Raw genomic sequence first — 22,809 nt, 5'->3', positions numbered from 1 at the left:
CCGCCTAATTCACGCCGGCACACTGCAGCCAGCAAACTGTAGTGAACCACCTTGTGTGGCCCATGCTTACATAAGTTCAAGGCTATCCTGTCCTGTGGAAGGTAGGTAGTGTGGGGGCGTGAAACACAAACGCTGAACGCACGGTCCAGGCACGTGGATTGCTCCGAGCTTCAGCCGGCGCGAATCCCTTCACTGGCAAAACCTCTGTAGACCACACCACTAGAGCAAGGACCCAGCCAAGGAGCTCTTCACGACCTCAGCCTTGCTTCCGTCCTTCTGCAACAAACCAATTCGACTCTCCCACAGCCTCCCCAAAATGCGCTCAGCCCTCAACAAAGCTGCCCTCGCCCGGCCGAGCCTCGCCACCCTCTTCACCCCCAGAACCTCCGCCTTCCTTCCTTCAATACGCTTCTCCTCCACAGCCACCGAGGCCTCCTCCGCTACAACAACGACAAGGCCGTACGTCATCGGCCTGACCGCCTCGAACCAATACCCTGTCTATGCTCGCACAAAGGCCGCGGGCCAGTCCAAATTCACAATCGTCAAGAAGATTGAGGGCAACAAGAAGGCCTTCGCCGAGGACCTGGCCCGGGAGGCTGGGTTCCCCAGTGAGGAGGTTAAGTTGAACCCCGTGACGGGACACGTCCAGCTCAAGGTGCGTTTGGATACTCATTTACTCCGTGCTGCTCATTCGGTGGTGATGGTGGATATATACTATGTCCAATCTTCTCGACATAGCTGCAACGTGCCAATGTTTTGGACTAACAATTATCATAGGGTTTCCACGTTGAGAAGGTCAAGGAGTGGCTGACCAGCACCTTGGGCAACCCAACGTCTACAAAGACGGCATAAGAGAGGAATGTCTGCGGAATGACGACCTGGCATATTAGCGAGGCCGAGTTGTACAACCAGAAAAATGTATCATACAAAGGGGACAAGGAAAAAATCTTGACTTGACTGATGCTTCAAACCAGTAATGTCAAGCATGGAAGAGGTCGCACTATACCAAAGCCACATCTAAGGCGAAAATGTACTATTAGCTCCTCAGGGGGGCACACATTTATCCAAGAAGTCGCAAAATGTGCTTCAGTTTGTGAAAGTGGCAGCCTTTTTTTCAACGATCAAGCCGACACTATTAAATTATGGCAGCACTGATTTGCTAGTCGTAGATCACCACGGATCTGTTCAGACAATGTTTGGAGGTATTCTTGCATTGTCGCGTCATATACACCTATGAAAGAATGGCTCCCTGATCAAGCAGCCTCGCTCCATGCTCCCAGTAAACTCCCATCAACTCGCCGAATGTCTTTTTTTGGTTACAACACAAATACACTATCCGCGCCATGCTCAGGCCGTAGCACCATTAGCACAGCGCGCCTAGACAACCTGGCTTTGAATCTAACTCCTCGGCCAAGACTCCACCGGGTACCAACAGCGCCTTCTTCGAAAACCGTGAACTTCGATCCCATGTCGACAACACGCATAAATCTAAAAGCCGTAACACCAGAGCTTAACCATCCAATGCTGCGTAAGCTGTGAGGTTCTTGATCACACCATCCTTTGTCCACTCAGGAGACCGCATTAACATCATCTTGAAAAGACTTTCTTCCGAAGGCAATGAATCTGCAGGAACCGAGGATGCTGGGTCGTTGGGATCCCGCGCTTTCTCGGCTAGCCTGCGAAGTGTTGAGATGCCCGATGTGGCAATGTAAACAAGGCCAGTATCCCGGCCCGCTGGGTCGCCTTGGCCGTTTCGAGTTTGCCATGGCTGCTCGAATTGGGCTCCCAGAACCTGCACGAAGTGATACAAGCTTTGAGCAAAACCGTTGCCACCGGAGAGCCAAGACTTTGCAACACCGGTCTCGTATCCAGGTGCTAGCGAGGCAATGATATCTGCAGCTAGAAGACCCTGCATTAACCAGGGCTTACGATCCTCTATAAGCCGGAAAAACTTCTCAGGGGTCTCGATATGCGCCACGGCGGAATCGGGTGACTGGATGGGTATGACGGTGGTAGCGAGAGCAAAAGCGCGCGTCAACAGATCGTACTGCGGGCTACTGTTGGCATCCATGGTAAACAGCATCTTATAGTGCGTCCTGTTCGGCTCATCCCTGGCGAGGAACCGAGCCAAAGCGTCAACAGCATGGAAGGTATAAGTATGAACACCAGGCTGGTATGGCGGGAAATAAAGCTTATCATCCACAACAGTCGGTCCGGGTGCTGGTGCAAATGCCAGCAAGAAGTGCAGAAGGCATAACGCCTGCTCGCGGCCAGGGATTTCAACCGCGCCCGCAATATTAGAAAGTAGGGTTACGGCGTCTTTCATGAACTCGAGAGTGTTTGCGTTTGTCCGCAGCAGCATGTTTCGCGTGCCGAGATATCTGATCACGACGCAAAGGAACTTGATAACCAACTCGTCACCAAGCACAAGATGGTTCTCGTTCGAGGCCTCGGGGAAGGAAAGATTGCGGAGAATTGTAATGACGCATGAGAATCGGTCCACGGCTCGGTCAAGTTCGTACTCGAGAGATCCGAACTTTGGCAGCTCCTTTACGCCCATCTTGTCCGTCCAGCAGGCTCGCGCGACGTCCTCGTAAGGGTTCAGCTGGATGTCCGCCGAAGCCTCCTCTGTGTTTTCCACCAAGAGATCCAGCTGTTCCTCGGCGCACTCTAGGAGCGCCTCGACAAGTTCTTCGCAGTACTTGAGGTGGATGTGGAGGGCTTGGTGCTGGGTGGCTGTAACAGTCGCAAGGGTGTCGAGGGCAAGACGGACTTCGCCGTGGATACCAGATTCCAAGCTACGCGTGAGCGCATGCAAATCCACGTAGCCTAGCTCATACGGAGGCGGGATGTCTGGTTTCAGTCCCTGCAGCTCCAAACCCTTCAGATCGAAGGCACGAACATTGATGCCGCCGAAAGCCTCTAGAGGGCGAGCACTCGGGGTGTATTCGTCGGATTCCTGGGCAAGTCGCAGCATGCGGGGTTTCATAGAAGCTGCCATAGGGTTTTGATCCATTCCAGGAGGGACGGCCATAGGTATACCTCCAGCTTTCACGGATGCTGGAGACGCCGATGGAAAGGGTTGCGGGTGACCCGGCGTCGGCTCAACGCTTCGCGATAAACTGTTGCGGGCATGCCCTTGCTGTACACTTGCCGGAGTATGCGGGCCTGGTGCCTGAGGGGTTTGGAATCCGTTGACAGATGGCGGTGGTCCACTGAACGATCCTTGCTTTACAGGAGTCTGGACTTGAGGAGGCAGGTTTGGCTGCCCCTGTGGCATCATTTGTTGCTGCGGTGGCATTGGACCCTGCGGGGACATCTGCTTCGTGGGTGTTGCTTGAGGCTGAGCGCCGGGTGGCATGGGTTGGTTGGGCATACCCTGCTGTTGCTGTTGCTGCTGCTGCTGCTGCTGCTGCTGCATCATGCGTTGCCGGTTTGTCTGCGCAACCCAAGCCTCCTCGAATCTGAGCAGGTTCCTTTCATAAATCTCCTTCAGCATCTGCGGCGCCTGGGGGATTTGGCCAGGATGAAATCCAATGTTATTAGAAACATGAGGCCACTGGTTGCCTGCGGTCGTGGGTTTGTAGCCTCCCTTTCCCTGCACAGCTTGGAACAAAGTTAATAGATTGACAGGGCGGTTGCCGATGACCGAATTCGTCTCGAGCTGAAGGCCCTTCGCCGTCATAAAGGTTGTCAGACTCTTCATAAACTGCTCAGGGTCGGTTCGAGGCATCGCACGCTGCTGCTGTTGAGGCCGCATGGCGCCAGGAGGCATTTGGCCGTTGGGCATTTGCATGGGTTGCTTCGGCATCATGCCACGGCCTTGGGCCATGTTCTGAGCCTGCATCTGGGCCATCTGCATATTTTGCATGTTCTGCATGTTCTGCATGTTTTGCATGTTCTGCATTCCCTGCATGGTGCCTTGTTGTAGTTGTTTTTGGAGACGCGCTTGGTAGGCGGCCATTTGCTGCTGCTCCATTGGGTTCCGTGGTTGCATATTGGGAGGCAACATCTGATTTGGCATCTGACCCATGTGTTGAGGAACCTGTCCCATCTGCTGAGGCATCATGCCAGAAGCAGCCATCGCGTTCGGGTTGGGGGACGGCCGCGCGGGTGAGGGTGAAGGGTTGAAGTTGGGATTGTAGCCCTGCGGCATATTGTTTGGCACGTTCTGCATATAATGATTCGGTTGAGGTGTGTTGTGCTCGGATGGATTCGGTGATGCTTGGGGTGCAAACTGTTGCGCGCCGGGCGAGAACGGATGTGGCGACGCGGTCGCGACTCGCTGAGGCACGCTGCCTGGTCGTAGCTGGTTCGCCATTATGGGCGATGGAGTCGCATTCGCAGAACCGTTCGCTTGGAGATGGGGATACGGTGAAGGCTGGCCTTGGGCCTGCTGAGGCATGCCGCCGGATTGATAACCGGGGAAGGTCTGAGGTGTCTCGGAGCGCGACGTTGGCAACATGCCCGGATTCTGTCGCGGTGAGCCGGCGTGGCTATCTTCGCGAGCACGGGGTCGTTTCGATGGAATGACGGAGTTGGTTTGATAGGCGGGATTCTGAAAGGATGACGGGGAGGCGTTGCGCATCTGGCCATTTTGCATAGCAGCCATCTGCTGCTGCTGAGCCTGCTGCTGCTGTTGTTGCTGGGCCTGCTGAGCCTGCTGTGCTTGTTGGGGATTGGCAAACTGCGCAGGATTGAAATGGGCAGGGCTGCCCATAAAGGCTGAGGGATCCATCATGGCTCCAGCAGCATTGGGGTCGTTCATGTGTGGGAAGCCGTTGCCATTGTGGTTGGGGACCGCGGCCTCGTTCATCCAGGTGCTCATGTTTGTGGTCGGCTCGAGCGACCCATCGAGCGTTTACTTGAAAAGTCAGCGACGGCAGCGAAATGAGCCAAGGGCCATTAAGATGGAGCAGCAAATTGATGAGATGGGGAGTGACACGGCAGCAGGCTGTCGCGATGCAGACTTGTCGCGCGTCGCGGTTGTGTGGTGGACGTGGTGCGTGGTGCTTGGTGCTGGGGGAGCGAGCGAACGAACGAGTAGCGGGTGTGTGGGAAATCAGCAGTGGAGCAGCCGCTTTTGGTGCTCTGGGCTGGGGACTGGCGCCGCGCTTGGGGAAAGAAGGACCGGGCTGTGCCTGGGTATGGGGGGGCGACGACGGCAGAGGGAGGCGGCGCGAGAGAGGATGGGGAGACGGAAGAAAAAAAAATGTAGGGGAAATAAAGGAAAGCGAGACAGGGTCCCCGAGGAAGCGCGACGCAAGCAAGGCAGGAACAACCAAGAGCAAAAAAAGCCAAATTGAGGCGCGTCTCGAAGAAAAGGATTTTCCTCCAAGTATCTAGCTAGATATAGCTTGAGGCGCGCAAGGAACAGGAATGAGGGAAAAGGGCAGAAGCAGACGATGCGAAGTCTGCAACGCTGCAATCGCGAACTCGCGCAACCACAAGCAGCAACAGCAACGTCAACTGCAGTCAGCCATCAAAAGATGACATTGTCGCATCGAAGAGAGGTCACGAGATAATTAAAACAGGACCTACAAGTCTATCGGCGGCCCCGGGGTGATCGGGATGGGGGTGCGAGATTGAAAAAAAGGATACGGCTTTCGGGGGGGGGCGGCGGCGGACGGAGGAAGGGAGACAGGATAGTTCGGGTCGGGGCAGGATAGGACAGGACAGAACAGAACAGGACGGAGAGAAGCAAAGCAGAGCAAAGCAAGGGAACCGGCAGCAATGCAACAAGAGGCTGAAAGTTGTATGGTCTTACCTAAGGGCTGCTGCTAGTCGCAAGTCTTGGAGGCTCCCGATTCAGAATCAGGCCGGATGCGCACACTGCTGCAGCTGGAATTGAACTCGGGTCAGGTTGAGAGGGAGGGTAGGGTGGATGAACTGGCGACTCTGTGACGGCGAATGCGAGTGTCCTGTCCTGTGTCTGTCTGTCTGTCAAGTTGGCGCAATCAGAGAGTCAGTTGGGGCAGTGCTGGTGCTCGACTGGTTTCAAGGCCCGGCGCCCAAAAATGCTCCCAGACGCGCCGCTTGTCCGATTGCGGCCTAGTGCTGCCTGGACCTCGTGTAGCCGAGGGGCCGGAGCAGGCCGAGAAACCAATCAGGCATCTTTGTTAGGATATCAATAAGAAGCGCGTATCTGCTGTTAGTGGGGAAGAGTACCCCGTTACCAAGTACTACCAGATTGGTATCCACCCTATATCGTACGCTTACTGGGCATTTGGTCGGCGCGACTCTCAAAATATTGCTCAGCCAAAGTCCGACCTGTAGAATTGCTGCCCAGTGTTGTCGTCGCGTCGTAAACATCGTATTCGTTTGTCGTGTCGCCCAGCCCGAAGGCTTTCCGTATCATATCTGCAGTCAAAACACCACCTGTATGTTTCCCAGTGGTCTGTCAAGTTCATAGAGCATGCCTCCAACCCCTCTCTGTGTTGTCCGGCCATTGTTCACAGATAATGTCGTACGAGACCGTGCTATTGCTTTGAGCGTTGCCGACCTTGAATACCTTTTCTCAAGTCCCCCACAGCGATCTGTGACTCCCCCGTGCCTCGTGCGGCTGGCTGCCTGTTGCACCTGACATCCTTCTTTCTCTCTTCTCTCTGCTTCCTGGTCCAGACTCATGTCCTCCCAAGACTTCTTGAAAAGAAAAATAGCATGCAAGCCATCCCAGAACGGGGAGCGAACATTGCCGGCGGTACCAAACAGTGCAGCAGACGAGATAGAAAAATCGTGGTATACGCTCGTCCGAAAAACGACCGGCAAAATATCCTTACTTGTAACTGTCCCTAGTTCAGACACTTGTCCTGAGTGCTTGCCCGAATAGCAAATCAAGGCTTCGGCTGCTCCGTTGAGACATGTGCACGAATCGATAGTCACGATGGCCAGTGTTGCTGGCGTCGTACCAGAATACAACAGAGAAGCAGTCGAATCGAAATGTTGCGGCGTAGTGGGCAGTGTGCAGATGAAGAGAAGGGTGTTTGGCTCCGCTGCCAACGATACGGCATGTCCAATGCGGTCTGGCATGGGGTGCTATAAGATTGATAGCCCGTCACACCTCACAATCTGTTGTGACTATTGGGCTTGCTGCGAGTTTTCCTGTCACCATCCGCAGGGGTTGAGAAACTGGCCTCCGGTGCAAGTGGGGGAGGCCCTTGCTAGGTAAACAGTTCAGGACGAGGAAGCAAAAGACGAATTGCCGCGCATGTGGCTGTCGTCGTCTGTGTAATAAGTGTTGCATCTGGAGACTGGCTGTCGTTCGTTGTCCATGGTTGATTGCTGCAGGATGGCCCGCCAATGAAGCCCAGGAGAAGCCAATGCGGTAAAGGCGCATCCTTCCCAGTGATATGGCTCAGGCCGAGGCGGCAACACATCCCCGTCCGAATCGCCCAACCCCAGCGGCACTGATGGCCGGGCAGGCCATTTTGCTGTCATGAGACTGTTGACATTCCCAGTGGGCCTCTAGCAACATGTCTCGCACCCCCTCGCCAGCCGGCAAAGCAAGTGAAAGATTTGTCGAACAATTGCGTCGAGACGGTCTTTGGGAAGGAGGATAATTCCAATACCGTGCCGTGACAGGTACTGGTAGGGTCCGGGCTGCTCTCAGGGTTTGTTTCGTCATTTTCTTTGGCGGGATCCCATGTCTGGCGTGGTTTGGCCTGGCCCGGTGCCGGCCCCGTCATGGCAATGGCCCGCATGGCTGGTTCAGGATGGCATTTCCCCGTGTTTGCGCTCACGTTGTACTTTGGTGTTGCGATGCGATGCTTGGGTTTCCGGTTCGATTTGGGCTCGGATTTGGTCGGCTTCCAATTTCTGCTGGCTTCTTCTCCGTGAGGCCGTCCGACCAGAAGGTCTAGGTCTAGCCAGTGACTGACGGTGATCGACGACTGGAGGCTTTCACTGGGGCCAGAGACGGCCAAACACCCCGGTCGACCCCCGTCCGTCGAGTGGCCCCAGACAGCCTAGAACTGTTTCGAGCCTTTGTGGAGGGAGTCCGCCCTCTCTGCTCGTCCATCACTGGATTGGCAATGCATCCGAGAGAGCGGGAAAATGCCGTGTTTTCTCGCCCCTCGATACTGCCTTTTCTTGCATGGCAGGTTTTTTATTTCCTCTTCCTGCCACTCGTGTGCCGTTCACATGGTGTTCGAGTCGAGCGGCGGGCACTTACAAGGCCCCGACGGTGGGAAAACGGTGCTGAGGCTCCAAAAGAGGGCACCGTTTCCAGGTCAGTAAATCCGGATAATGGCGGCAGCAAGAACCGCATATGAACGTCAACGCAAAACGGGAAAAGAACCAAGGCTTGAAATCCAAAACAAACAGCAAGATGGGGAGGTAGCAGAGAGGTGAGGGAAAACGTGAAGAAGAAGAGGAGAGGAACGGGGGCAGGTTGGGCGATTTATGTGAACAAAGTACATGGCGGAGGTACCTCCCGTGCTGCTGCCGCCATTTACCTTACAGTGCCTACCTGTCCCTGCCTCACGGTGCCCCCGGCTCCAACACAAGGCAGGTACCCCGATGAGCTGGGCCCTTCCTTCCCACGCCATCCATCCGCGTCCCTTCCCTTTTCTCCCGTAGTCCCCCTGGCTCCTGTTTCGTTGGAAAATGGGCCTGAATTTGAGGTAGGGAAGTCGCGATGTGTGCTTGGGAGGAAAGAAGGAACAAGTCCGAGACTTATTATAAAGAAGGCACATTTCCTTCCCGTATAAATTCTCCCGGCAAAGCAGCAAGTGCCCACCAAAGAAACCGACAGAAAGCGAAGCGTCCCAGAGACAGCGTTTTCGGCACTTTGGCTCGAGCGAATGAATTTAGGGCTGGGATGGATAGCGGAGCGGATAGCCATCACCACCTCCCAGTTTTGATAGACGCCTCCTCCCCAATGGATCTCCTCTCTCTCCCCTCCTCTCCTTACACGCGCCATCTGGGTGCAGGGCCATCCGACGTAACCCCATTCCCATCATGCCGCCATATTTCTTCCTTTTCCTTGCCAATTGCAGATTGATCTCGTCGCATCTAACACTCTGCCCTCGCTTCTCCTTGGGCAATGTCCACGTGTACCCCCTTTTCCCCGTTTTACCATATTACGAGAAACATGCCCTCGAGCAAAATGCAAATTCCTGCCTCATCTCATCTCATCTCATCGCCTGCACCGACCTCTCTCCCCGCCGTTCTCGTCTCACGCCCTCCAAACCCACTCCCAGTTCGACACAACCCAATCCAATCTAAACCTGGGTCAAACGCACGGCTTTGCCACGCTGGCTGAGTACTAGCCGACTGGTTGACCTGGTCTGACGCATCTGTCTCTCACGCGCTTCAAGGGTAGTGGTGGCTTCGGATCCTTCTTCTTTTACCTTTTCTTGTCTCGGGCTTTTTATTTTATTTTTCAACGGGATGGAATGGATGTGCCTCAGCACATTCGTCTGCCTGGAATCCCATGGACTGGTCCCTTGTCATGCTGTTCAGCTGGCCGCCCAAGCCTACATTACCAAGCCTCAGGTCATGGTATGGGGCCCGGCGCATGTCACCATGCCCAGCGCCGGCCCCATCCGGGAGATGATGGGACGGGAGACGAGACGTGTGGACTGGGCGACTTTTACTCAATTATCAGCGTTTGCCTCGCATCACATCACACCCGCTCTTCTCGACCAGAACGGATCCCTGCGAGCTGTGCCTCCATTCGAGCCTGTACCACCCCATAACAAAGGATAGTTGATTATTCCAGCCAGTCCTGCTCCTGTCTCATTCTGCATCGGCTTGACCGCTTGAGCCGATTCGGACACATGCCTTGATGGGTGCCATTTCTCCCCACCTTGGTGCCATGGCCAAGCACCCGAGATACCGGACCACCTGGCAGGCCTGATCAGGCTCGTCAGTCGTCTCTCACATCCTCCCACCTTCGGCACAACCCCTCTCATTGGCATGAGAACGGCATGACAGCTACGGATGGTTTTTGGACTTGTCCAGCTGCAATGCAGGATAAAGCTTCTACATTTCTGAGCACTTTCTGAAACAGGCCGTTGTGGTGAGGATGCCTTCTCCTGGAGGATGCCGATCTCTCCAAGGTAGGGCAGTCCATTCATTACCCCCAGAGATGGCAAAGCTCTCGCGCCCGCCAGCCACGCTCAATCGCGACCCACCTCCCTTTTCCCACCTTACACTACTCCCCAGGGTGGCCCACGATACCGCCGCTCCTTCTTTGACGCTCATACTCGTCCTCGTAATAGGTGAAGCTCTCGGCTTTCACCAAAGACTATTCAGCGTCACATTGGGCTTGCTTAGCTGGGCCGTTGTCCTTTCCCTTCCGTATTCGCAGGCTATCGGTCTCTTCGTGGACTGGATACTAGGCAGTTCGATCGGGCAAGAGAGCAATCATTAGTGTCATGCGTATGCGTGCAGCAGCAATCCCTGAGCCAAGCCATGGCACGTTGCAGTCAAATCTATGGCCACATCCCAAGCGCCTTGGGAAGCAACGCAAATTCACTAGCTTGGCGAACACTGAGTGGGCTATTGGCAAAAGATTACCCATCTCATAACGGCCAAAGCATGGCGCAGTATGGGGAGAGAATTGAGTTTGCTTACGGACCCTGCCATCACACAAATTACTGGGTAAAATTCGCAGAGCACCACCCGTCACCATCCCCGCCATCTAGTCCCCTGTGTCACTGCTCCCTCCCTTAGCAGCCCTGTGCAACCAACTGCTCTGTGACCAATCTGCACTGGGCTGTTTTGAGCGGAACTTGTCTAGCGCAAACGTCAGTTCCACTTTTCGGTGGGGTAGCGACCTTCCACGGTGCCAACAACCTGGATACGTGATGTTCGACGTTGGTTCTGCTGCTTATCCCATGTCACCCATTTCAATGTTGGTCTGTCTTGGTAGACATTCCGCATGCTTAAACATAGTTTCCGGCCTTGCGATCTAAGCACCCTATTCTCACCATTTCAACCTTGCAGTACTCACAGAGCATCCCCAAGACATGCTTGGAGTCATCATTAGCGTGATGGATGACTTGTCGGAGCACTCGGGCCGGGCATTCCCTTCACTCTCAGGTTCCGCTCAGAGGAGCAAGGCGAGTCTCGTGGCATTGTGGCATCTTAAATTCGTTTAAAAAAATATTAAAAAAAAATGGAAATTTCGATTGCAATATTTGAGTCATCACATGTCTGCCTGTCGATGTCTCCTGTTGGTTTACTGACCATGAGGGCGGGCGCAGACTTCACCTGTAAGCGGCTGATCACTGGCCGCAACACCTCGATTGCTACTGCAGAAACACAGCCACTCAGTATATTGATGCTTATCATGGCACCACTCAATGGAATAGGTGGCTTTTTCTTTGCCCATCTTTAATCTCGATGTTGCACAGATCTGGCTCTACTGTTGCCCTGCTGGCTTGATTGTCGTCAGGTCTGTCCCTGGGCATTGTAATGAAGGAAGTTGGCCTTGGAAGCTCCATGAAACCTCTGTTTAAGGTTTCCGATGCTTTAAAGATCATATTTCAAGTGCTTTTGGAGGCGATACCGTCGGTGTGGTCGGCGAGCCGGGTCGAAAACGTGCCGGTAGTGGGATGCTGGAGACTTGGCATCTAGGCCATGCGCAAGAAGTGGTGACTCCGGTATCACTCAACTGGACCACGATTAATGTGTGATAGATGCATATGGCACAATATATAAAGGTACTTCTCCCTCACGGTCGTCTCTGGACCTTGCCTGGACTCGTCAGTATAATGACGCCAACATGTCATTGAAATTATCAGTCCACCTCACAGTTCTTCTTGAGACTTGGCCATGAAACTCAGCTCAGATACTGGTTATGCTGAATTTGTCTTTCTTCTTCCATTGCCTGCTATTTTTCTTCTTGGCTACAGAGGAATAGTCAGAAGGAAAACAAGGCTGAGGCAGTCAAGGCGGGTGTTGAAGATGGCTCGTCTTCCCCTAAAGGCTCTTAAACATGCTTATTCGAATATCGATTGTTATTAGCAATAGCTCAAAACTGATATTAACATCGGTTGGTGTCTTATTGGGAGGTAAAAGAATGGATTCTGTTATCTCGGGTCATGCACACCAAGGGCTGAATTAATCTCCAATATAATCAAATGATTAAAAGGCTGTGATGGGTGTTTGCGGTAAAACCGGGATTCTTTGATGATTCTTTGATCACTTGCACGTAGTGAATACAAGCCAAGACTTCGTTTGTAAGAAATATGAGTTACTGATGCGACCCTGTCTCCCTTCTGGTGCATCTGCATCTTCTCAGCAGGCCGACTTGGTGAACTGGGTGAATGGACGCTCGTCGCCATCACGTGAGAGGGGACAACTGGTGGCGCAAATCCACTTTACGCGATCCACGTACCATTTGCCTTGTGAACCCCCACTACCCCCTGGCACCTGGGGCCCGACCCAGTCTCCAAGCACCCAGGCACCGGCTGTTATGCGTTATCGATAACCAAAAAAATTCTATACCTCCGACCGCGTCGCGTCCCGCCTTTCATCTTGACTCTGTTTCCTTCCCTCCCCTCCCCTCTATTAAAAAAGAGTTGAACGCCACCGACAACGCCCCATCTTGAACGTATACGATACCTAGGAGTTCTCCCTTGTTGAAGATAAAAGTTTCAGTCATCATGCGTTACGTTCTCGTCTCAGGCGGTGTCATCTCTGGAGTGGGCAAGGGCATCATTGCCTCTTCCACGGGTCTGGTGTGTATCCGAACCCCTGTTAAAATTTCCTTATCAATATTTTGCACCCAAGCCTCTGGGAGTTGGCGGGGTGTTTTTGATGACGACAGCCTCGATGACGCAAAATTGCTGACGGTTTTTTTCCTTCTTTATGAATAGCTCCTCAAGACCCTGGGATTGCGTGTCACAAGCATCAAGATCGACCCGTACCTGTCTGTGAGTGAACCCCGCCTTGAAGCCTTGACAATGTGCCAGTCACTGACGGTGAGATGCAGGTCGATGCAGGCCTCATGGCCCCCGCCGAGCACGGCGAATGCTTTGTGGTTCGTACTTTATAGCCCAGATTCATCTGATCCTGTCCCGCATAGGGAGGCAAGTGTCTCTGACCAGATCTCATCGCCCATGATGAGGGGTTGGTCGCCTCCGGGGCGGGTGTCCCAAATCATGCCTTGGCAGAAGACGCTGACCATCACCAGTTGCAAGATGGCATGGAGGTGGATCTTGGTAGGTGAACCTCCGAAGAGCCAACGGCTTCAAATCCCCCCCTTTTTCAGGGGAACGCAGTCGCCATTCAAGTGATTCGCAAGTCTCTGACACCGAGGCTCGCACACAGACCTGGGTAACTACGAGCGCTACCTGGCCATCCGTCTGACAGGCGAGCACAACATCACCACCGGTAAGGTGTACAGACATGTCATCGACAAGGAGCGCCGCGGTGACTACCTTGGAAAGACGGTTCAGGTGTATGTTTGGTGTCAACTGGAGCCTGGTCGTTTCCTGTCCGCTGACCGATACCAGTGTTCCTCACGTCACCGATGCGATCCAGGACTGGATTGAGCGCGTGGCCAAGATCCCCACAGATGACTCGGGCGAGGAGCCTGATGTCTGCATTATCGAGCTTGGGTATGTTTTCTCGTCCATCCTCCGGGATTTGGCTGGGTGTTGCGCTTCGGAAATCTCTGAACGTTCAATGCCCACTGCTAGACGTTTTCAGCTTCAGTGCTAACTTTATCCAAACAGAGGCACAGTTGGTGATATCGAGAGCGTGCGTATCTCTATAACAGAGCTCAATTCTGAGTATTTCCCAGTTGGCATTCGCTAACGGCAGACCAGATGCCCTATGTCGAGGCATTGACTCAACGTTCGTGCTCCCAAACTGCCTCGCTACCATGTTAATTCGCTGACTGACCCCTGAACAGTGCGTCACAGAGCAGGAAGCGGCAACTTCATCCAGATTCACGTCTCTTACGTCCCCACCATCCACGGCGAGCAGAAGACGAAGCCCACACAACATGCTGTGAAGACGGTCCGCAGTTACGGCCTAGTCCCCGATATGGTAGGGTCCCATGCTTCTCGCCATCCATCGCACTGCTGACAATCCGTTAGATTGCCTGCCGCTGCGAGCAGCCGCTCGAGGAGGCCACAGTCAGGAAGATTGCCCTCCTTTGCCAGGTTGACGTTCCCCAGGTACTCGTCGTCCGTGACATGCCCACCATCTACCAAGTCCCTCTTCTCTTGGAGGAGCAGGGTCTCATCCCCTGGCTGCGCAAGACCGTCAACCTTGACGCGCTCTCCATTCCTCAGCCCCGCATTGCCGAGGGAGAGGCGCTGTGGAAGACGTGGGCATCTGTCGTCAGCCGGCCGTACGACGGCGAGATCAACATTGCTCTCGTCGGCAAGTACGTCAAGTCGCAGGATGCCTACCTGTCTACCGTCAAGGCCCTGGAGCACTCGGCAATGCACCTGCGCAAGAAGCTCAACATCATCTGGGTTGATTCTGAGCACCTGGAGGCAAAGGCCAAGTCTGCGGACCAGGCTCAGTACCACAAGGCATGGCACTCCGTCTGCACCGCCTCAGGTATCATTGTTCCCGGCGGTTTCGGTACCAGAGGTACCGAGGGAATGATGAAGGTTTCGAAGTGGGCACGCGAAAACGGCACCCCGTTCCTTGGTGTAAGTGCAGGAACCAACCCATCTCGATGACTGTGTCTAACCCCGGCTAGGTCTGCCTTGGCTTCCAAACCGCCATCATTCAGTACGCCCGCGACTTCCTCGACGTCCCCGACGCCACGTCTGAGGAGTTCGACGCTCAGGCCGAGAACAAGGTCGTCATCTACATGCCCGAGATCAGCCGTGACAAGCTGGGTGGCACCATGCGCCTGGGTCTGCGCCCGACCGAGTTCCAGCCCGGCAGCGAGTGGTCCAAGCTGCGTGCCCTGTACGGCGAGGCCGAGTCGGTGGAGGAGAGACACCGCCACCGTTACGAGGCTAACCCCGCCTACATTGAGAAGCTCACTGAGGCTGGCCTGAACTTCGTCGGTAAGGACGAGACTGGCGAGCGTATGGAGATTTTCGAGCTCAAGGGACACCCCTACTTTGTTGGTATGTCGAGACTCCTTTTGTTCTTTTGTGTAATCAGCGATGCTAACATCCTCGCAGGAACTCAGTTCCACGCCGAGTACCAATCCAAGGTTCTCAACCCCAGCGTACGTCTCTCTTCCCCTCCCGCTTCATCCATTGTGAGACTAACACCACAACAGAGACCCTACCTCGGCTTCGTCGCCGCCAGCGCCGGCTGCCTCGACCAGGTCATCAAGGAGCAGCTCGCAGCCTCCAAGCTGACCAACGGCGTCAAGCACGTCGTCTAAATTCTCATTTCCTTTGCGGTATATCTGAAAGATGGATACAGGTTTATAAAGTAGACATGGTCATGAGACAAGCGGACTTTGGGTGCAACGCTTTTCACTAGAGAACATATTGGGCTATCCAGAAATGAACAACCAAAAACCACATGAAATCACGCGCGCTTTGGTCGTATAACGAACACACTTACGGGGGTTCTTGGGAATAGAGGGGACTGGGGCATTCTCGGCGCGGCGTTTTGATTTAATTCCCACCAGAGGGCAGAAGCTTGCATCTTAGAGTAGTCTGGATATAAATACTAGGGCGAAATGCTCTCAATTTTTCTTCCTCGAGACATCCTGCACTCGCCTGACATTGACGAGACTGAAAGGCTTTCAGGACAACCACGCAAGTTTACTCCCGCACTTCAATTTGGTTATGGGCCGTTTGCCGTATGTACCAACAGTTCGGGCACTCCGGGCGCTGCTGCTGGACTTGTAAACTAAGGGGGTCAAGGGTTTGTGTCCTGGAGGCGCAAGGGCTCATCATCGCCAGCACTTTAGATTTGATACTTTGCCCAACCGCTCGCCAGACCTTCCTGTTTCCTGCAATGCCCGCGAAGTTTCCTGCTAGTGGATTATACAATACTAGTTGGTTTCCCTAGCGTATCCTGAGCAGGGCGTGTCTTTTTAGTGTGTGGTTGTAAGGGGGAAAACCTGTGCTCTGCGCCAGTCTGGTTATTGAAATCGGGTTAGGAGAACGTCAGTCAACATTATTTGATGGTCAAGTGTGTGCCTGCAGTGACCGGCTGATTCACTGGTGGGTCACCTGTTATAGTTAGTGTTGCTTCGAGAATCCTTCCGCTAGGTGAGGGGGGCAAAGCCCAACTGAGGATTCAGCCACTTTTCTCATTATGAATCTGTGCCCTTTACCTGCGCTGAGGATTGAGTATCCCAACCCAAATCTTTCATTTTCTGCATGTGAATTTTGAAAGTACTTGGTATCACAGCATCTCATTCCTTTATGAAATGTCGTCTATCTACCCAAATCGGCTTGCAAACCGGTGCATTCGTCTACTTGTGCTCCATCCTGGTTCCGCTTCCTGCCCCATCCGCCTTGATCTTCAGGATGCCAGCATTGATGACCCTCCACCCTTCGAGGCTCTTTCCTATGTCTGGGGAGATCCGTCTCAGCGCAAGAATGTCAAGTGCTCGTGCCACACGGTATCGGTGACCAAGAACCTTTATGACGCCCTTCAGCACTTCCGACTACCGGACCGGGAATTGTTGATCTGGGTCGATGCGCTATGCATCAACCAAGAGGACATGGAGGAGCGAGCCCATCAAGTCCAGCTAATGAGGGGAATCTATACGCGGGCAACACGTGTTGTTGTTTGGCTAGGTCTTGACGATGAGGGAAAGGCCTCCCTCGCGATACCTCTGATCCAGGCCATCCACCAGGCCTGCGAAGACCAGGCACTGGCCAAGGGTGTTGAGCTACTCAGCATGGCTCACTTCACTCCAGCACCACAGAGATTGGAAGGCCTTGCGGGAGTGTCCATGGCAGACATCGCGGCAGCCGCCGAGCGCATGGGGCGCCTCAAACCTGACGAAGCGGCCTGGGCCGCACTAGCATGGCTGTTATCCAGACCGTGGTTCACGCGGGTGTGGTGCGTGCAGGAGATTGTGCTGGCTCGGTCGTCGGTAGTTTACGTCGGTTCCTGTTCACTGGACTGGGTCAAACTTGGAGTCACTGCCGCCTGGCTCAGCGAGCAAAGCCTCACTAGCGGCTATGACGTCCCATCAGAGCTGGAGGGTCTTCGTTGGGACAACGCGTATGCCATGTTCGACACGAGCGAGTTGTCAGAGTCGAGTTTCTTGGATGTACTTGTATATTTTCGGGACCACAATGCTACAGACCCGAGAGATAAGGTCTATGGACTCCTGGGGCTCATTAGCTGTGATGCTCTTGAGTTGTTCCCTGGGGTAGACTATATGAAGAGTACAGCAGAGGTGTACACCGATGTTGTGAGGACTTCTGTGTCAAGCAGTGGAACCCTAGTGTCTCTGTGTTACGTTCAGCACGGACTCCAGTACGTACAAACGGAATTCCCTTCTTGGGTACCAAGGTGGGACATCAGTGGAGATGTTGCCAACATGATGCATGCTCTGTCTTTGAATGCTTGGGAAGACGGAGACAAACATGGACTGCCGACTTTGGGTAACTTTGATCCTTCTTCGGATGGCCGGGTCACACTCCCCGGCGTTCGATTTGATGCTATCGCTTGGGTTACCGACGTATTCGATGTCGAACACTTTAAAGAAGACATCAGCCCGTCAGTAGCATCAAGGCATCCATTTCTCGACCTCTGGAATCGGGCAGCATCAAACACGTCGTACCCGCTATACCCGTCGGCTGAAGATTCCCTCACTGCAATCCTCGAAATGGCAGTTACACTCACTGCTGGATTCAACGACGTGTATGACCTGATTGTTGAACTCGAGTCTTCGGACGAACGAGAACAGTTTTATGCAGACTACCTTACCTACGTGCATAAGTTATTTGATACTGCGGGGTTGAAATCTCAGACTTTCGACCCCTTGGACATTGCGCTTTCTGATGGAACCGCCTCTCGGTTCAGAGTTGCTGCTTCAAGGTCCTGCGATCAACGGCGGGTGTTTGAGACTGCAGGTGGGTTTTACGGTCTAGCACCTGCCTGCGCTAGAGAAGGAGACATGATTGTGCTTCTCTACGGCGGCCCAATACCTTTTGTTTTGAGAAAGGCCGAGGATGGGTGGTTGTTGCTTGGCGACAGTTTTGTCGGTCCACTGATGCCTGAGTCTGCCGACGAAGACATCAGGAAGAAGTTTGGCGACGAGGAGGCTTTCATGCTTGTTTGACTCCAGCCAAGCATGTTTTCAAGAATCCCTAGTTACTTCACAAATTTTGTAGTTGAAATAGGCGTTTTTATCTTAGCCTTTCATGCTTTCTCGGGATGCGTCTCTTCAGTTCCCTCAAGTACACGAGTCTTGATGTGGATCTCTGCCTGCTGTGCCGCTTAGCTGCGCTTGTTGCCCCAACAAGTCACGCATCTTACATCATTTTATGTAACCATTTTGCTTCAATGAAGCAGCCAACCAACCCAGCATTATTTCAAACCACTCGCATTGGCTGGTAGAACAACCCCTCAATTCCCGGTGCCCTGGAAAGAGCATGGGACAGGCAGGAAGCGGAGTTGCCTGTAGGCTGTATAAAGCTGGCCGATCCCCCAGCGTAACTCCGACCAACCCTTTCCCTGGGTTTTGAGTCATTTCCCCATCTTTATATCGCGGGGTACATGCCGGGTATTCTTCAAGTAATAGTTAGACCAGATCACTTGAGAATGCACTCCATGTCAGAGCCGCCAGACACAGGCGCGGCACCCGACCAGGCCGGATCCAGCCAATTCCAGGCGAGTTGGAGTTTTCTGGAAGATGTAAAGGTTGGCCTCATCCTTTCATCGCGCAACATTAATAGCCTTCTTTCTAACCCCGCTCGTAGGGACGATTCGAGGCAACCCAGCCGGAAGTCTACCCTGCTGTCATACAAATTCTCAGCAGCTATTACATGGCCACTCGAAAATCACCGGAGGAACTCGACTTCATTCTTGTAGAAACCCACGAGAAAGTTAAGGCCTTGCTTCATGAGCATCAGGACCTGCTGAGGAGGTTTGAAAGCAGCCTACCGCCAGATTATCTCAACCACCGAACGGGGAAATAAGAGAGCCAGGGCCCAAAGCTAAGGCGTTGAGTTGTATCCTGGACCAATGGGAGGTTTAATCATAGCGTTAATATTTGATCAGCACCTGAGATGGATGGTGGAGTGAATGGTATTGAAGTATGAAATCGGTTATTTAACAAAGTTATGTCATCGATTCACTGCGTACTATGTCCCTTGTGGTTTGAAAGCTTACATCCTGTAATAAGTCCTCATCTACACCACTCAGAACAATCTGCATAATTCGCCAATGAAACAAAGTCGCTTGACTACAAGCGGGCGCAGCAGCTTCCCATCCCTATGCCGATCTGCTGTCTTTATTTTGACCTTGCATCAACAGCCCACTCCCCTTACAAGTTGTATGGGATCTAGAAGTACATAAGCCGTATGAAGTACAGATTCTCGTCATGTAAAGGACGCGGAATTTTCCAAAGTCAGACAGGGCAGAAATCAAATTCTGGAAAACCAAAGCTGAAGAGTCTGCCACCAGGCTGAGCAGTGCTAAACGGCGATTATAAGTTCTGGTCCGGGGCTTAATTATTCTTCAGTTTCTTGACTTTCCTTCTGGCACCCATCGCTCTCTTTGTAGATCAATGAGGGAAATATTATCGGACCACATTCACATAACATCGTAAGACATGCGAACCCAAGCTGTGTTGCGCTTGGATGCGCCACAATCCAGGGACACATCCGTAAACACCCGCTGCATGTGTTTCTGGGCTTATCCGGCTTCGGAGTTTGAGCTCATTCCTTTTTCCGTGGATTGACCTGTTGATTTCCTCTCCGAGATTCGTATCTTACCCCAACATGAACCAGAGTCTGACGACTTCGTCCCTCAACCCTGTCCCAACTAGCGGAGATCCTCCGCACTCTCCAGACCCCGCACTTCTCCCATCCAACCAACATTCATCAATACCGCCTCCCCGCAACTTTGAGGTCCTCTTGGCGAGTTCCTTCCTTCTCGTTTCTCTTGAACAAAAACCTGAGACATTATTTTGGTACCATGCAGACTCCGCAGTCTGCTGTGCTCCTTGGTCCGATTGGGGTTCTCAATCCTGCAAACACCCCCTCGGTCCTCCGTGATGTCAGAGTCTCACTGCTATGGACCGGGACTTTAGGCTTTCTTCAAGGCAGTGCCGACCAGTAATGAACCATGCAAACTTCCCCATACCCCGTAACTGACTACTGCATGCGGGAAGAGGACTCAGGTTGGGGTAACACCGAAGGTTTGAATCCTACCGTATACAACATATCTTGAGATTAGCCAGAATGGAGTGGCCGACGCCCAGCCTTTCCAAGGATATGGTTCGGATGCAAGAGCATGTCGGTTGATCAATGGGACGAATGCAACCCTGTGACTTCCGTATCTTTATATAAGCTACCAAGGCCGGACTGCGTTCAATGCTCGCAAGTCTTGTGTCGTTCATCCTTTATACATTTGAGTTATACCAATCTCGGTTACAATGTCGTCCAAGGGTGACCATGAGTTTCAGCACATTCGTAAGGCAGCCAAGAATGAGGTTGAAGAAAAACTAGGCCAGTCGGCCATCTTTGAAGCCAAGCAGGCTTCGGATGAGGAGCATGCACAGACTCTGATGCAGGCACTCAGCCAGAACCGCAAAGCTGTCCTCTGGTCTGTCCTGATCTCCATGTCTATTGTGATGGAAGGGTAATATGTCACATTCAACTACTCAACGGGAATGACCGTGCGAGATGAACTCTGCCTAACATACTGGTCCAATTTAGATACGATGTCATTCTGATCAACAACTTCTTTGCCTATCCAGAGTTTAAAAAGAAGTACGGTAGCTGGTATGGCGAAGAAATTGGTTACCAGGTGTCTGGTCCCTGGCAAACCGGGCTCACTATGGCTGCAACAACTGGTGCTATATTTGGTAAGCCTAGTCCACCCATTGTTATGGTTGAGGCTCACATCTACTTAGGTGGCTTAATGAACGGCTACTTTGCATCCAAGTACGGTTACCGGTGGGTCATGATTGGTGCCATGTTCTTCTTGAACTGTTTCATCTTTGTCGTCTTCTTCGCCCATTCAGCTGCGATGCTTCTCGTCGGCCAGATTCTTTGTGGTCTATCATGGGGTGTCTTTGCAACACTCAGTCCCGCCTATGGTGAGTTTTAAAGTTCTCAGAATTGTTGCGCACTCTTTGCTAAATCGTCACAACCAAGCCTCCGAGGTCTGCCCAACCAATCTTCGAGGCTACATGACAACCTATGTATGTTGGTCCCCTAAGCGCCACATTAGAAGACCTTCAACGACTAACATACTGTCTCTAGGTGAACCTCTGCTGGGCGACCGGTCAGCTTATTGCGGCGGGCGTGCTTCGTGGTTGTCTCAGTATCGAAGGCGAGATGGCATATCGCATTCCATTTGCTATTCAATGGGTAAGATTCACCCTTGCCTGAAGCTTCTAGTGTCATCCAACCGACTGACAAGTTCACAAAAAAAAGCTTTGGCCTGTTCCTTTGATGGTCGTCTCTTACCTCGCCCCCGAGAGCCCCTGGTACCTAGTCCGCAAGGACCGCCTCGATGAAGCCAGAATATCAATCGAGAGACTAAGTGGAGACAAAACACAAGACCAGATCAACGCCCAGCTGGCAATGATGGTCCATACCACCAAGGTAGAATCCGGCATCTCAAGTGACGTCTCATACATAGATTGCTTTAAAGGCATCGACCTGCGCCGTACGGAAATCTGCTGCGTGGCATTTGCTGGTCAGGTCATGTCAGGCAGCAGCTTTGCTTACACCCCGACTTACTTTTTCACCACCGCCGGCATGAATGTAGCCAATGCCTTCGAACTTAGCCTTGGAGCTAAGGGTATGGCCTTCATTGGCACCGTGCTGTATGTTTATCTGCGAGCATAGCATTGAAATTGGTTACTGACATTTTTTCTAGGTCATGGTGGCTCATATCATACTGGGGGCGCCGTGCTATTTATGTCTCGGGAATTGGAGTTCTTACCGTCGTCTTATTCATCATCGGTATTCTTGATGTATCCGCTGGCGAAAAGGCGTTGTGGCCATCAGGTGGCCTTTGCGTGTTTTGGCTGTTCATATACGTAAGTGACACAACGCTTCATGAAAAGGAAGAAGACTGTGTAATAACAAGTGGTAGTCTCTCACAATTGGCCCTATTACAGTAAGTCAAGCGCCAGCTTCTGCTTGATGGATTACCATCTTGCATATACAATCGCCATTAAACGTATTTGTGCTTGCTAATATTATAAATAGTACAGCGTCATTAGTGAGACTTCGTCGGTCCGCCTCCGCCCGTTAACAGTTGTGTTGTCCCGGAACGCTTACCAACTCGTCAATATTGTCTCTCAAGTCCTCCAGACTTACATGATGTGAGTTGTTCATCATTCAGCCGATGCAAAGAAAAAACAAAGAAAGAAGCTTTTCTTATTGGGCCAAACTGATATCTTGTCATTTAGGAACCCAACTGAGTGGAATTTGAAGGGAAAAGCGGGCTTCTTCTGGGCCACAACCGCTGGTATCATATTTACCTGGTCGTTCTTCCGCTTGCCTGAGTGCAAGGGTCGCACATACGAAGAGTTGGACATTCTCTTCGCCCGGAAGATCCCTGCCAGAGAGTTTTCCAAGGCCCACGTGGACGCTTACGCATCTCCAGACCATGTCGAGGACGTGATGGAGGCCGCTCCACCGAAAGAAGACATGTAAACGTTGCCATTAGCTAGTACAGCTGAAACGATCATTAAAACCAGTTATTGTACTACTGGTT

The 22,809-nt window shown here is 52.7% G+C and overlaps 6 protein-coding genes across 6 annotated transcripts; 5 read left to right on the top strand and 1 right to left on the bottom strand.

Annotated features, from left to right (window-relative positions):
* Window positions 1–316: 316 nt before the first annotated feature.
* On the top strand, window positions 317–852 carry EsH8_VI_000884 (mitochondrial 54S ribosomal protein mL49; the record flags this gene model as incomplete). Its single annotated transcript, XM_083272137.1, has 2 exons — window positions 317–655; window positions 778–852. 2 exons carry the CDS (start codon window positions 317–319, stop codon window positions 850–852), a joined length of 414 nt encoding a protein of 137 aa, XP_083127311.1.
* Window positions 853–1,510: 658 nt separating this feature from the next.
* EsH8_VI_000883 (uncharacterized protein) lies at window positions 1,511–4,828 on the bottom strand (the record flags this gene model as incomplete). The annotated part of the gene is made up of 1 exon (XM_083272136.1): window positions 1,511–4,828. One exon carries the CDS (start codon window positions 4,826–4,828, stop codon window positions 1,511–1,513), a length of 3,318 nt encoding a protein of 1,105 aa, XP_083127310.1.
* A 7,786-nt stretch (window positions 4,829–12,614) lies between these two features.
* Window positions 12,615–15,316, top strand: EsH8_VI_000882 (UTP-ammonia ligase; the record flags this gene model as incomplete). Its single annotated transcript, XM_083272135.1, has 13 exons — window positions 12,615–12,689; window positions 12,828–12,884; window positions 12,944–12,991; window positions 13,145–13,172; window positions 13,282–13,411; window positions 13,467–13,571; window positions 13,689–13,713; window positions 13,782–13,809; window positions 13,868–14,004; window positions 14,055–14,621; window positions 14,672–15,050; window positions 15,108–15,154; window positions 15,209–15,316. 13 exons carry the CDS (start codon window positions 12,615–12,617, stop codon window positions 15,314–15,316), a joined length of 1,734 nt encoding a protein of 577 aa, XP_083127309.1.
* A 1,002-nt stretch (window positions 15,317–16,318) lies between these two features.
* Window positions 16,319–18,190, top strand: EsH8_VI_000881 (HET domain-containing protein; the record flags this gene model as incomplete). Its single annotated transcript, XM_083272134.1, has 1 exon — window positions 16,319–18,190. The coding sequence occupies one exon, from the start codon at window positions 16,319–16,321 to the stop codon at window positions 18,188–18,190; it is 1,872 nt and encodes a 623-aa protein (XP_083127308.1).
* Window positions 18,191–18,681: 491 nt separating this feature from the next.
* On the top strand, window positions 18,682–19,049 carry EsH8_VI_000880 (uncharacterized protein; the record flags this gene model as incomplete). The annotated part of the gene is made up of 2 exons (XM_083272133.1): window positions 18,682–18,771; window positions 18,831–19,049. The coding sequence occupies 2 exons, from the start codon at window positions 18,682–18,684 to the stop codon at window positions 19,047–19,049; spliced, it is 309 nt and encodes a 102-aa protein (XP_083127307.1).
* Window positions 19,050–20,509: 1,460 nt separating this feature from the next.
* EsH8_VI_000879 (uncharacterized protein) lies at window positions 20,510–22,748 on the top strand (the record flags this gene model as incomplete). The annotated part of the gene is made up of 9 exons (XM_083272132.1): window positions 20,510–20,715; window positions 20,793–21,175; window positions 21,234–21,280; window positions 21,342–21,449; window positions 21,516–21,910; window positions 21,964–22,126; window positions 22,183–22,206; window positions 22,299–22,414; window positions 22,502–22,748. 9 exons carry the CDS (start codon window positions 20,510–20,512, stop codon window positions 22,746–22,748), a joined length of 1,689 nt encoding a protein of 562 aa, XP_083127306.1.
* Window positions 22,749–22,809: the final 61 nt, after the last annotated feature.

Source organism: Colletotrichum jinshuiense, chromosome 6, assembly GCF_051148585.1.
Source record: "Colletotrichum jinshuiense chromosome 6, complete sequence".
NCBI classification, from domain to species: domain Eukaryota; kingdom Fungi; phylum Ascomycota; class Sordariomycetes; order Glomerellales; family Glomerellaceae; genus Colletotrichum; species Colletotrichum jinshuiense.
The sequence above is the reverse complement of the archived record's forward strand: the minus strand, read 5'-3'. Positions and strand labels throughout refer to the sequence as shown.